General features: G+C 39.9%; 1 protein-coding gene across 1 annotated transcript in view; it reads left to right on the top strand.

Moving 5' to 3' along the window:
• The window catches only part of AHRR (aryl hydrocarbon receptor repressor), an 84,258-nt gene that overhangs the window by 45,485 nt on the left and 23,599 nt on the right, over positions 1–15,174 (top strand). The window contains exon 4 of the mRNA XM_085052345.1: positions 10,960–11,060. Within this exon, the coding sequence (XP_084908471.1) occupies positions 10,960–11,060 (101 nt within the window). The remainder of the gene's footprint in view (positions 1–10,959; positions 11,061–15,174) is intronic.

Genomic DNA, 15,174 nt, shown 5'->3' with positions numbered 1-15,174 from the left:
CAGTCAAAGCAGAGAGACAATTTATGGTCTTAGAGCATTCAGATATTACCTTTCCTGGCTTTTATATGGACAGAATTTTTTATTACGCTTAGAAAATTTGAAGATTCTAATTCTCATTGTTGACCTAGGGACCATGGCACTTAAAAAAACCTAAGTTTCTCTAGTGCTGAGCAGGAGAGAACATGTAAGGCCACCACTGGCCTGCTTAGGGTCTTTGGCATCTGCTTGGGATCTTTTTCTGAGCATGGAACCTGGCTGTCAAAAAAGGCAGAGCAAAACCATTGTGAGGAAGTGAAAGAGAAAGGTTCTTGTAGTAATTGAATGCATTGTGCGCATGCATTTTCTACTTCTGCAGAAGGTTCCTGTTCTGCAAAGCGATTTATTTTTGGACAAACCATAATGTCTTCTCTGCAGGCCCTCTGTCTTACACAGGATTCCAGTTGGGAACAAGGTCCATCTGTTTGGACAGCTTTGCAGGACTAGTCTTTAAATGCATACATTAAAATATTAATGTGGATAAAAACACATTTATCCAGGGATTGTAAGATTATCAGTTTAGGATTCTGGCAGTTCAGTTTCTGACTTCTGTTGTTGGATAGTTCTTAATTTTGAGCTTTTAGGTAAGATTGTCATACTACTGGTTTTCTTCATCATTCTACAAGGTTCTGGAATACAGCTCAATGTTTTAAAATTACCCTGAAAATTGATTCTGAAATAATTTTTTAGAACTTTTAGATAACATTCCTGATGTTTCATTTGCCTTTATCTTGTCTCAGCATGTGTTTTTACTTCCTGAAGCAGAAAATCCAAAGTTTAAGGACCTCCTCTTAGGCATACTTTTCCCACAGCACATTAGGTGCATTTAACCTCCCAAGGCTTCAAGCAGTCGATGTCATTGTGGCAGCTTCCACAGACAGCAGAAAAGAGCAAGCAGAGTAACTCTGCTTTAGAAAGAGAGCTCCATGTTCTGTGGGGTGTGTGTGTTTATCAGTGGCTGTGCAGCAAAGTGCTGTGATATCTAGCTGACTTAAAGGTGGAGATTCTCATATTTCCTCTGTCAAGTGTGTTTGCTTATTTAAAGTGCAGTGGAAAGCAAACGTGTCTTTGCCTTTAATATTGGATACAGTAAGGCTGCTATATAAAGCAGATATTGAAAAATCGTTCTTATGATACTCCTGACTCTAAAACTGTTGGATCCAGATTTGGTTTTCTGGGTAACACATGCACATCCTGTGCACTAAGGTCTCAGTGTGAATATTTTAGATGCAGTGTTTATTTCATCTTGAAGGTTTCCTTTATCCTCTCCAGATCGTGTGCATTGGCTATTTTTAAACAGTCTCTTGGATGATATACTGGCCTACTGACACATGCTCTTTCAACTCTCTTCTAAGAGATACTGACTTAAATTCCTCTTGGAACTAACAGGTGTGAAATTAGCCTGTGTCTTTCCATGCAGAATGGTGCAAAGAAAATTATAAAGGCACGAGAAATTGAGGAGTGGAAGCCCAGGAGATAGTTTGTTTGAATTATAGTCCTGGAAAGGAGGGTATCAAATCCAAAGAGACTAGCAAAGATCATGTAAATCTCTCAAGTTAGTCATTGTCATGTTTTAGTCAGGAAGGGGGAGAGGTGCTTTCTTATGCATTTTCCTAGCTGCATTTATTTTCGTGCTTGATCATTGGTTTTCAGGAATTATTACTGAATGTTCTAAACTATAGATCTAAATCGGAGAGGGTGAAATAATGCACATCTTCTGTAGACAATAAAGACTAAAATGTTCAGATATTCTCAAGGTAAATCTGTTATCAAGACCTCATTGCATTTCTTCCGTAAAATGCAATTCCTAAAATCACCTTTCCAAAAGTGGGAAAGATTCCAGTAGACTTCAAATGCTTACTTATGAACACACATAGCTTTCCTCTTAGCTGCCTTTTCAGTAAAAATGGATTTTGGTCTCATTACTTGTGTTTCTGAAAAATATTTCAGACTCAAGTTTATTTGAATAGGCTGTTTATCATTAAAGAATTTTTTTGTTGTTTTTGGATGCAATGATTAGTCACAAGCTGCTCTTTCATCATATGCTTAAATTTAGTCACATACAGGCTTTCTCATAAGGTTCTGATTTTTCTTATTGTCACTTCTGTGATATACTTTGTTTCACGTCACTGATGCTGCTCTTGTTCATCTGTTGTTTATTTTCTGTCTGCAACAAATTTTGTGGACAAGGCCGTGGCATTGCAGTGAAAATATAACAGTATAAGAAATGCACTACTGTGTCACACCAGTGGTCCATCTAGTCTGGTATTCTTGTCTTCAAAACTGCTGTCTTTTATCTACTTTAAAGCATTCTTGTGCTGGTATTACAGGGCATTTCACAGTCCTCATATTGTGGGGTGGGTGAACATCAGTTCTGCATTCAGTTTATCCATTGCCCTCACAATTTTGGTAACCTTTGTTACAAAACCTTTGTTAGTTATACCTCCCCTTGTCCTTCTCAGTAAAAAGTCAAAGCCATTTTAGACTCTTGTCAAAGGGCAGCTGCCTCTGCAGTGTCCATTGATGTATTATTTTCATTGGGAGAATCAATCCTGAAAAAATGGTCTAATGACAAGGAATAATATGAACCACATCCAAAGAGAATAAACTTTGGCCATAGAGAGAGAAAATGCTGGGAAAATCAGAGGATATAGAGAAAAAGTTTTAAAAAATATATCTGAACAGGGGAAAGATTAATAGCTTTTTAGCCAAGAAGACATTATGAAGGATGTTTAGAAGAATAGGGAAACTCTTAATGCAGTTTTGATTGGTCATCTGCTCCATAGATCCTAGAATCAATGTGTCCTGATGCACTGTTCCTCTGAATGTGTATATATATCATGATGGGTGGGATTTGCTGAGATTCCACTCAAACAATCAGGATGTAAGTGGTCAGAACACACTGCAATACTCTTCAGGCTAATGTAGATTAATTTTGTGAAGTCATTAATGAAAACATAAAGCTACATCCATTGTACATTCTGAGGTCCTTAACTTGTGAACTAACCAATGCAAAGCAGGCTTTCTAAACTCAGAATAGTTCTCTTAAATTAATTTGTTTTTTCTACTCTAAACTTATGCTGGATGCCTTGATTCTGATTAATGGACATGTAATTTACCAATTTAAGGTGCAAGGAGTTTGTTGGAATAATCTTAATTTTTTGTGAGGGATGTGGGTATTGATTTGAAAGTAGAATAAGTGGTTTGGAGATTTCTTATTTAAAATTGCTGATAACTCAGGTTTGCAATCAATTTTGTAGTTTGACAGAATAACCCATTTTTATTTACCTTTTATGTGTTTATTTAAAAGGGTGTGTAAGCAAATATTCAGACAGGCTAATGTATTACAGCTTAATTAAAGAATGGAATAGTACAGAGATAAAATCAAGGCCCCAGGACTAAACCTATAAATCAATAAGTTTCCATGATCAAATCATCATATTTAATGTAGTAGAAAATGAAACAGAAATGTGAAGACATACAGGAAGACTGTTACTTGGAATAAGTCTTATATCTTGGGTTAATTTCAGAGGACTGCATGTCTTCAGCAGTGTTATAGCCAATATAGTCTACCAGACCAACTGATAACTCAAATATTTACTCACAGCGATGCAAACAGATCGCTAAAATCTCTCCTTTGCCAATGTGCAGTATGGGGTTGTTTGTTGGGGAGATCATCTGTTGAGTCATATGAAGAGAGAAAGGTTGCAACAGTAAGCTACAGAGAAGAATGTGTTTTCTAGACAAGTTCTTTTGAGTCTGTTGTTTGTATAGTTAGCACACAATTTGTTTCTCGTGGAGACACAGCTTTTCTTTGGATCTGTAATCCCTCAGAAATTAGGGGATGAGGGAAATGTTACAGGCCCAGACTACATAAAAACTTGACACACAAGTGTGATTTCTTGTGAGCCAGTTGTGTGAGATAAAGATATAATAAATCAGCAAAAAACAGAAGAACTACTCAACTAATCACTTATTTTGCATATTCTCCACATACATACACATTTTATAAAAGCCACTTCACCATTCTCAGTATTAAATTATTCTACACATTTTACAAACCAAGAATTGTGGAAACAGGAAGTGTCCATCTGGAATTTACCCTAATGCTCATTCACCTAAAACATTAAGCAACTCCTTATCTTACAGAATGAATCCTGTTTGTACTCAAATAATGAAAGTTTTCCTGGAGGGAATGTGAAATGTCCATTGCTGGCAATCCTCAGAACCTCTGAGGAACCTGCCTAAGTGCCTAACCTGCTCTGTTCTGATCAGGGTGAGGTAGACCGGATGACCTTCAAAGGTCCCTTCCAACCTACAACTTCCTAAGTTTTGTGATTCCCTATCCTGACTCAATTAACAGACCTGGGTTTCCCAAAGGTAAGCCACTTTCCCAAAGCTTCACAGAACTCCTTGCACTGCAGCACAACTGAACATTTGAGGGCAATTTCTTTCAGCTTCTCAGCTTGCCTCATGTCAATTCTATTTCCCAAAGGCACACAGACCTCTTTTTCACATGCAAGAAAAAAATACCCTGACAGTCACCTCTGTAAGAAGTCCTAGGTTTGTGTTTCTTCTTTCACTTGCACCTGGATTCTGATGCTGCCTTTCTGCTGGACCTCTCAGTACTGCCTGCCCTGGCTTCATACCAGGTCCATCCCAAAGACTGTCAGTCATGAACTCCTACCCCAAACTGATTCCCTTCCTGACGCAACCTTGCTTGGCAGTTAGGTCAAGAGGGAAAATATAAGACTGATGGGTTTTAGAGGGCAGTGTGAAGAAGATGGTGAATTTTTTCTGGGAACTGGAGGAAAGCACACCAGGACTTGCCCAAGGCAAGAGGCTCACCCTTCTCGCCTTCTTGCCTGCTGGAAACTCAGACTGTCTGAGATCTCATCCTTAATATTTTGTCACATCACCACTAAATCTTCCGATGAGCTGGATCTCCCAGAGCTTATGTTTGTAGAAAAACAACAGGAGTGTTAGCTTTTCCCCTCTTTTCTCTGTATTTTTGTAGAAATAATTTCCACGTGTACTCTTACACACAGACAGCACAGGCAGCTGGATCACTGTTTTAGAAAGTCTATCTGATCTGCAATAATTTCTAAAAAGACAAAATTCTCCAGTGGGATATAGTGAAACCGACCATATTGATGATCACTCCAGCAGAGTATTTTACTGTTTGCAAAAGGATTTGACTTCGGGGAAACACTCTTCACCCTTCACACAGCGGGCTCTCTCCCTTCTCCCCGCTGCACGAGAGTTATTTTTCTGATCCTTTACTCTAAGCTCCTTTGCTTTTTTTAGGCAACTTCCAGATATCTGATACAGTATATAATGAGGAATTAGGTTCCATTACACGAAGGCTTAACCTTCTCGAAAAGCATTCAGCGCTTGCCAGGAGTCATCAATATTTAACAGCTGTTGTTATTATGAAATACTTCATAGGGTAATGCGGCTCGTCTGCTCGCACGCAAGGGTTTGAACGAGAGCCAAGCCCCTGTCAGAGCCGCCGGCAGATTGACAGGCGGCGAGGCTTGCGTGACAGCGGGGCTGGGGTTAGTCAGCACTCTGCCTCCTCCGCAGCGGGGACTTCTCCTCCCCCTCGCCTCCCTTCAAAAGGGCTCCTCCGGACGCCGTGGGACACGGGCTGGGGGCTCAGGGGGGCGAGGTGGCCCAGCCAGCCCCGCGCAAGCCCGTGGGGAGAGCAGGGCACCCCGGCGGTGGCATCTCTTTGATGCCGCTCTGGCATGGGGGGAAATGGATGAGGCTCGCTGGGAAAGGGGAACAGTGGTTCTGGAAGAAGGAGCGGATGGGATCTGGAAAGCAAACAGCTCGGTTTGTACCTTAAATAAATGTCATGCTGTACTCGAGAAACTTCAAAGGGAAGTCAAATTTCAAAGCATCTCTTAAGAAGAAGCAGACTGAGAAAACCGCTAAGTTGGGAAGAAAAACTCTGCATTACTGCGAGCGTAATTTCATCTGGTGTTCTGGTAGCCTCCGCAACAGGACCAAGCACCATACAGCTTTTATTCAGCTTTTATGAATTTTGGTGCTGATTTCTTTCCCAAAGCATTTGTACAACCTGTATGTTGTGAGCTTTCAGAGTGCAAATGCCCCTTTTCATATTGATTGGCATTGTGTAATAACTGTTCCTTACAATGTGTATTTTTCAATTTCAGTGTGCATCTAATGACCCCCATCCTAATTGTCACTCGGTGTTCTCTGTAACACGGCCAGAGGAAACAGACCATTTCAGTTCATGGCTCTAGGTTTGTTAAGCAGAATTGCTCATACCGAGTGTTTCCGAGTCAATTTGTTTTGTTTTCTCAGTATTCAGAGTAACACGCATAGCTGATTCTTCCTGCCACTAGAAGATCCAGGAAGAGAGACCCTGTTCTCACTTCCTTTCGAGTAACAGTTACCAAACCTAAGACTTGCATGCTCAAAGCAGTGTCTCTCTGAACCTGCAATCTGGATTCGGGTATTTTCCTCTGCCTGTTTTAAGAAACAATTTATCCCCGGGGCATTGTTGGAGAGAACTGGTAGTCCTTGTAGAAGGGCTTGAAACTGATTCATCAGCCTGAATCTGCAGAAGACAGTATGGTCCCCTTCTTACACCCGAAATGAAGCCAGGCAAGGTGCTCAGTTCAGAAGCAGCATCCCTTCACTACTCATTTCTTGCTTGTGCTGTTGCTTGATGCAGGCACCTGGGGCAGCTGGGATACAGTTTGCCCCCTTGTTAGTTTGTTACAGAGCCTAATTTGGCAGTTAATTTTGCTAATTATTTTCTGAAGAATGAAGGTTGCACTTGTGCAGGAGGAGGTACAGAAACATTCTGGAGAACGTAATCCCACGGGTTTAAAAAGTATGGTTTTATGAGAGTCCTGAAATCTCCATCCCTTTGAACTAAAGAGTATTCTGCAATGAATAAATGTTCTGTTATTTCTGGGGGAAAGGGAATGGTTGGTTTCATAATGCTTCTATAGACTGTGTTAGGCAGCTTTTCTCTTCTTTACAAGATTCCAGATTTGGTTTCCAAGCCAAAGGGTTTGCAAATGCAGATAGCGATGCTCAGATCAGAACTGGAGGTTCAAAAGAGATCTCAGGTTTTCAAATTGTTCTGGGCAGGGACAGTGCAGCTATGAAAGGCTCAACAGCACTGAGGCAGTCTCATACTCATTCAGCCAATCTTAGAGTCTCCTCTGTGCACTTTTTTTTCTCCATTAATTAACTGTCAATTGTAAGTCTACTTTTTTTTTTTTGTTGTTTCCACTCCTTTCACTGCTTTCATACTAGAACTTGAAACAATATCCTTCGATCTTTGACTGTTCCTCCAGGAAATCGCATGGGCCATTTTATTTCTTTTTTTTTTTTTCTCTCTCCTCTTCTTTTTCCTAGCCCCCTTTCCCCTTGCCCTGTATATTTCCATAGTGTTGTTCCTCAGTAGGACCCAGCGTTTCCAGACTCGTTGGCTTTTAATGTTGCATAGGATTGCACCGTTCTCACTAGATAGCATGACCTTGCAAAACTGTCAGCCCTGCTACATGTATCTCTGGTATTTATCATTCTATGGTATCAATATGCTCATTCATCTTCTTTGGCAGAACAGCTCCATCTTCTGTTTTATTTCATGTTCTGAAGTGCAGGCTCAATATATTGTGCTCAGAAAAAGGTGTCTGGTGTTACCACTTCCCATCTTTTCAGTTTGCCAGTTTTGAACCTGGTAGGTGAACACTCTATGCTGACAGTTGAAAGGGTTGCCTCTCCCATAGAAAGTAGTCCAAAGCTCCATAAAGCTAAAACTCTCCATTTTCTTTTTTACAGCCAGATGCATTCATTAGACTGACTGCAATATCAGCTTTTCTCTTGCCCCATTTGTGATATATGGGAACTCCAGCAGCCCGTTTCCCCCTCAGGTCACTGAGTCATCCTTCGCTCTTTTTTATTTTTCAGCTTTCCACAATTTGCTCCTCCCTGCCTAACAGAGACAGCACATCTGCATTCTTCAAGCTCTCATTTGTTTTCATCATCATAGCCTTCACTGTTGCTACAGAGAGTCACCATTTTATGAGATGTCTAATCTTGATCACAGCTGTCTTGGCATCAGGGCCTTTGCTATCAAACCACCCATCAGAACCAATACTTGCTGTCCTGTTCTCTCTCATGATTCTTGGTGGTGACAGGGGTATTGTTCTGTTGACTCTTCTTTTTTCTTTTCCCTGTTTTTCTGCCGAGTCAGATAGCATCTCGCAAATTTCCCTCATCTGCCTGTCATGTCTTGCTTTTCCTCCTCCTCCCCATTTCTTTCAGGGATCTGTGTGGTTTTCTGCCTGTCTTGCTCTGTGTTCTCCAGGTGACAGGCTATCACCAGCACCTCTCTTCTGAGGTGTCACAGCCGTATCAGCCCAGCCCAGGGTTAATCAAGTATTTCCAGTGCAGGGAGGCAGAAGGAGAGTGAGCAGTGATTGACAGCTCTGCTGCCTCAGGTGCAAGGAGCAAACATTCCCATCTCCAAGGAGCATTCCGTTCTGGGAGCGATGGTGTTATTCATCTTTCTTAGATGGTGCAATGGGACTTCTCGCAGTCAGGCCAGTGAGTAGGGCATGTTACGAAACGGATGTGTGTGGCCTAACATATGGGTAACTCTAGCTGGCAAAATAACATTAAAATACTTTCCATTTGGAGATGGAATTTATAGTAGCCAGACGAGTTGCAGAACAAACATCTCTTGTGCTTCTGCTGCTGTGTTTGTATGAGCCTGAAGGCTAACAAGCAGGCAGGGAGCTCTGGCCCGCTCAGTTGGGTGAAATAACAGTTTCCACTAACGAAAAAGTTCGAACAGACGGAATTTTCACAACACCAAAAGAGCGCATCAAAGAAATAAACCTTCGTTTCCTCTCACCCCTCCCTGTCTGTCCTTTAACCTGCACAAAGACCGCAAACCACCATGTCAGTAATTACAAAAACATCTATTCTGAGGAGGGAAAGTCTGGGAGAGGCCATTGGAATAGGGGTTGGGCTTTTAAAAATTGCTGTCAAAAGGTATTTAAAAGACTTGTGGATGTGGCACTTAGGGACATGATTATGTGGCAGACCAGGCTGTGCTGGATTAGTGGTTGGACTTTATCTTAAGGGACTTTTTCAACCTAAATGAGCCTATGATTCTATGTCTGTTCTTATAGACAGGCATAGCAGAAGGCCCAGACGATCGCAGGGAAAAAAGCAACCATTTCCAATTAGCTTAAAAGGTACACCAAAATGAAAATGCAGATTTCAGAATCTGTATATTCTATTCACAGCAGCCTAGCTTACAAGTCTGAAATCCCAAAATTGTTTTGGCTGGAAAGTAGGGGTAGGGATCTGTTTTAAGCATCTTGGGATTTTCCTGATGTGTTTTCCCATGCCCGGGGGAGGGATTTATTACATCTAATTATACATTTGAGATAATTGCTTTGGGGTAATGACAGACATTATCACTTTCAGCAAATATTTACAATGTAAGCTAAAAACTATCACAAATATTCAGTCACTGTGGTTCTGAGTTGCCATCATCTGTTGTAAAATGCTAATGCATCTTGCAACAGCCCCTTACTAGGCTGTTAAACTGATAAGGAGCTCTTGCACAGGCTCAGGAGTTTCAGAGGCTTGCTGTCTGTCTCTTCTTCTTATTCTGGTTTGCTGAATATTCCTGCCCACCTCAACCCTTTTTTTAGGGGGAGGTTTTTTTTTTTTGCCTGGTTGAGTTGTTGTTGGGGTTTTTTTGATTTTTTTGGGGTTTTTGTGGTGTGGGTTTGGGTTTTTTTTCTCAGAGGGGTGTTTCTTTTAGGTTTATTAACCATGTCTGGCTGGGGTCATTCCCACTCCCCTTTGGCTGGAAGGGAACATTGTGTATCAATTGTCCTAGATAATATCGCTGGGATGATCTCTCTCATTCTCTCCATGCAAAGGAGCAAAAACCAGAAAACTGAATCTCTGTTTGCTAGCAGGATATTTGTGTGACTCTTATCTGGAATGGAGCAGTACGAGTGAAGCTGACTTAATTTTTACTGACCAAGTGATAAAGACAGGTTCCTGCTGTTCTCCCTAGATGCTGCCAAACCCCAATTATCAAGTGATGCCAGCCTTCTCAGAAGTTCTTCCATTATCCCCAGAAATGGGATTATATTTCAGTGATTTTTCTGCAGGGTATATTGATAGGAAGAATTTGAGCATTCAAAGATATTTGAGATCAAGCAGTGTGAAGGAAGTGCACTCACCAGCTGTGTTTCCCATGAAAGCTTATTCAGGAACAAGCTTTTTTCCCTATTATTAGGAAAAATAGATGGAATTTTAATCTATAATGAGAGCTGTTCATGAATTTTATGGAGTAAATGACCCAGTAAAAACAAATTTTAAACCTTTGTGTAAAAATGAAACAGTTAGAGAACATTCCCTTGAATCTTACAGTCAAGCTGAAACTTGTAGAAGTGAGCAGAGCAATGTGAGAGTGAAAATAATCTGATGTCAAGGAGGTCAGCACTGAAAATAAGAAACTTATTTCATTCTTTTTTCTTCTGAGTTATATAGACATTTCTCTGTATTGTCATAATACATATTTTTATAAACAAAACAACTTGCTAACTTTCTTTTGTTTCTTTCCTGTGGGTTTTGGTTGATGCTTTATGTAGAGTACGCTAATGGAAAAAATATGTTCAATAAAAAATGTGAGAGATATTTCATATAAAAAAACATCTGGGCTGCAAAATATGTATCTATCTCCAGCACAAAGAGAAAAAAAAGAAAGTTGTCAGTAACTGGGATTCAGACCACAAAGACCATAACTACCAATTAAATTCAATGCATGTTAAGTGCCTAAACACAAATTTTAGTTGTGACTCTAATTGTTATGATTTCTAAATTGATGATAACTCTTTCCAACAGCCATTCAAGAAAAGCACTTTAAGAAGCAAGTTGGCCAAACGATAAAAGAAGACAATATATCTAACAAGGCTGCTGTACAAGAAGGTGGACTTCTACTAGAAGTGAGTGAAAAAATGCTGTTTTTTTCCGGCTGTAATTTATTCAGTTTGATGATATGTTTGGGTTGATGATTTGTGGCAGCTTTGAACAGTCTTGGTGTGAGTTTTTCAAGAACCATGCTTGTGAACACTTCTTGCCAGAGCAAGACTGGCAGTCATGATAGTCACAGTCAGTGTCCATTTGGGCAATTGCACCCTTTCTTGCATCCTTGAAATTACCAGTGAACTCCAGCAGGCCAGTTCACAGTTCTTTTTCACTTATAGGTTTATTTTACTTGGCCCATATTTTGAGGATGTCAACATGAGCTTTCCTGGTTTCTAATCTGAGTTGAGAATATTCTAGGATATTTTAGTTTATCCTACTTCCTCAATCCTGTGCTCTGCACACACACTGTGTGAGCAAAAGTTATCCCTTCTATGTTTTTTTATCCCCTTTAGGCTGATTTTATATTGGCAGAGCAGCCTAAAGGAGCCATGCTGTTACTGAGAATTGGATCCATTAATCTGAAGGAAGAATTAATGCTGCTGTGAACTACTGAACCAGCTAGAGCACAGCAGTCCATCCCAGATACTTCTGCATTTCAAACACATGATGTAATAACGCCTTTTATACACTGAGGTCCTTGGAAATTCCTATGTGATTAAGATTACATATGTACAGTTGTTTTGGATAGGATAATATTCATGGTATAAAAATTGTGTTTTAATGACAGCCCTGAGATGCATGTAAATGTAAATTAAATACTAGCCTCTAGCAAATAATTGCTGAATACTATTAAATTAAAACACATTTTATCATGAGATCCAATACCATAAGTTATTCAAGTCTCTGGAATGGAAACTGGCACCCTGCTTTCCTTCCTCTTAATTCTTTAGAAGATTTTAATATTGGATTTCAAAGCAGGTAACACAGGGGCATCTGATTAGTTAGTGCCAGTGCCAAAGCAAGATGTTTGGCTTTCAGGTGTAATTCTGCAGTCATTTCCATTCTCAGTGGACAGGGAACACAAGCTGTACAACAAATGATAAATACCGTGAGAATATAAATTGTAATGGTGGTCTCCTATATTCAGTCTGTTTTGTGGTGTGTACACAACATGTCCACAAATTATAATCATTAAGGATCTTCAAATAGCAGACTGACTGCTGTGAGTACATGCAGAGGACACTGGCACACAATTTGGGGCAGGTTACAAGAGACTGGTATTACTAAATATGCTCTGCTTACTGCCGGCTATGCAGGAGTCACATTCCCTCTGAATACAAGGGAGGTATTTTATCCAGGATCATACTTAATGTGGATCATTAACTGGATGATTAAGTGCATGTTAATATGAATGTACTTGCCAGGCTTCATTTATGGGCACGTCTGACCTAGAATAAGAGGGTGAGTTTTCCTTAGGACTTGTCGGGAATGTTCTCTGGGGACTGAGTTTGGCTCAGATCCTCATTCAGTGGTTAGGGCACATGAAGAAAAGTGGGTTTTTATGTTGTTCAACCAAAATCACCATGTTGGTTATTAGGAACTGTGGGATTTTAACTAAATATCACATTTCTGATTCCTTCCAAGAAGAAGTGAGCCATGGTTGATGTTCTTTGTATATTGACTTGTGAATCTGACCACTTTATTTGCTCTCAAAAGATATTTTTCAGCTGTCTAAATCCACTTTCCATGACATGACACCTTACACTGTGCAACCTCTCCTAGATGCTTTATATAATACAAAACAGAATAATCTGAATCACCAAAATATGTGTGAATAATACTGCTCCTGAGTGCAATGTTAATGGAAAAGCAAGAATAATTGCTTTTATTTTTTTTTCCTGGTGGGTATAGTCTGCTTTATGTATAGATAGAAATATGGGATAACAAGAACCTAACTACTGGTATATATTGTATCTGTGATTCTTGAGTCTTGGAACAATGCAGTATTTCCCCTTTCAGCTTGAAAGAAAACAATGGAATTAGGCTGTCTTCAAAATATGTTTAAAATGGTTCTTTTTATTTCTAAAGGCCTCTGCCACAACATGTGTTTTTTATTTAAGATTTTATGGAGATTTTTTACAGCTACAATCAAATAGCTTTCATCAGCAATAACAGAATAAACAATGATACCAGTTTATCAAAGGCTTTTTAGCAGAGCACAGCAGGTATCTAAATAAATAATTTCTTTTGGTGCTTTAAGATAATTTCTTCTGTATAAGAGAGCCTTTTTTTGCCATCTTTGTTTCCCTTTGAAGGGAAGACAGACAAAGCTCTAAGAACCAAAGTCTAATTTTATTAAGGTTTTTTTTTTGTAATATGCCACATTCTCGCAATCTTTACTGTCCTTGGAGACTTCAGATTCCAACAGTTTGACTGCAGTAATGATTTTAAACTTTGCACTTTCAAAATATTTTCCAAGACAGGTGGTTTTGCAACCCTTGTGCCACATGCCTTCTGGCAGAAAAGGGCCACATTCAGTTTCTGAAGCCTATTACTGAATAGTTAAGGAACACTGGGCCAAACCCATAACCAGAAAAAGGGGAAAATAAGTTGTATTGGCAGTCAAGAAATCCAGATAGAGTTTATGGGGTGATGGGGTGGAGAAACAATAAAATGGTGACTTGGAAAAATAATGAATCACTAGTGGGTATCTAGGCAATAGCCTTGATTGCAATATTCATCTCATGGCTGTTAGCCACCTTCTGCCCTTCCCCCCAGCTATGCCGTACTCATAACCTTAAGTCCAGACTCAGAGTCTACACTATGGTGCAGGTAATTGCCCATCCCAAAAGGCTGGCAAATGTCATGTGTTATACTATTCACTGATCACTGGAAGAATTAAATCTCTCTTGTTAAGAGGGAAGCCCTATATGGACTTGCTTTCTCAGTGGAGCACAATGAGGCATCACCCCATCATCACCTCCAGCACTGCTCCTTGAGTAATCAGCACTTGTGCACTAAGCAGCACCCTGCTAAAATTGTCACTTGGGCTTTATTGACCACTTCACAGTTGCTCCTGCAGTTTTTCTGCTTGTCATAATTGAATAATGGAAGAATAATTGATGTTCAGATTTTTTTCTCAACCCTTGCTGCTAATGAGGCGCCTTGGTGGTCTTTCTTCCCTTCTTCATTACTTCTGTTGGTCTTCTATTATGCTCCTGTAGGCTAAGGCATAGGATTTATGCCACCTCTGTCTCCAGATGTACTGGACATAATTCTTTTCAGGTGTGAAAATTGTGTTTTATAACCACAGTGTCACAAAAATTATAAAGATATGTGGACAATGCAGGCAGCTCCCAAACAGATGCTAGTGGAGTAAGACTGCCTGGTTCTATCACGCTCCCTTCTCACTGATGACTATTGATGAAGGCCAGACCTGGCCTTTTTTGTCATTTCCATGCTCACTGGCAGCTCAGACTCTTTTCTGAGAAGATCCATGCTGCTTTTCAAGATGCTCCAAGCCATGCTTTTGTACAGTTCAGGGTCAGATTTCCATGAGTCTTCTACTCTTAAGGCTTCAGGGCACAAGAACCACATTTCTGTGGTTTTGTCTCATGGTTTTTTTATGGCTGCATTGAAGGTGCCAGTCATAAGACTGTCCTGATATTTCTTATTCAGTGACACTATACAGTCTGTTTAATACTTTTATCAATGACCTGATCGAGGGCATCCTTAGTCAGTTTGACTCAACACAAAGTTAGACAGAAGTGTTGGCATGCTTGAGGTCAGGAAGGTTCTGCAGAGGGCTCTGGAGAGGCTTACTACTTCCTTAACTTTTTAGACAAATGTTCTCAGGTGCCTGGCATCTTAAATATCTTAAAATTGCAGTCATATGGTCCTTTACTTAAAAAATAAATAAATTACTAACTTCTCCAAAACATGAAAGTTAGGTTTGATGGTACAACACTTACAATTCTCCACTGGTATTAATAATCTTAGCTTCATTACATTAGCTACTTAACCATGTAAAGTTTGGTTTTTCAAACTGAGCTTCCATGTTTTCTAGGTATTCTTTTGTTCTACCATTCAGCAGATTAATTTTGCTGATTTGTTATTAACAAGGCTACTGAGGCAATTCAGGTTATTTAGCTACTGAATCAGCCGTGTTTGTGGCTTGGAACTGACCACTGG

This window comes from Lichenostomus cassidix, chromosome 2 (assembly GCF_008360975.1).
Source record: "Lichenostomus cassidix isolate B80296 chromosome 2, HeHo_3.0, whole genome shotgun sequence".
Taxonomy (NCBI): domain Eukaryota; kingdom Metazoa; phylum Chordata; class Aves; order Passeriformes; family Meliphagidae; genus Lichenostomus; species Lichenostomus cassidix.
Note: the sequence above shows the minus strand (reverse complement) of the source record. Positions and strands in the feature narration are given on the sequence as shown.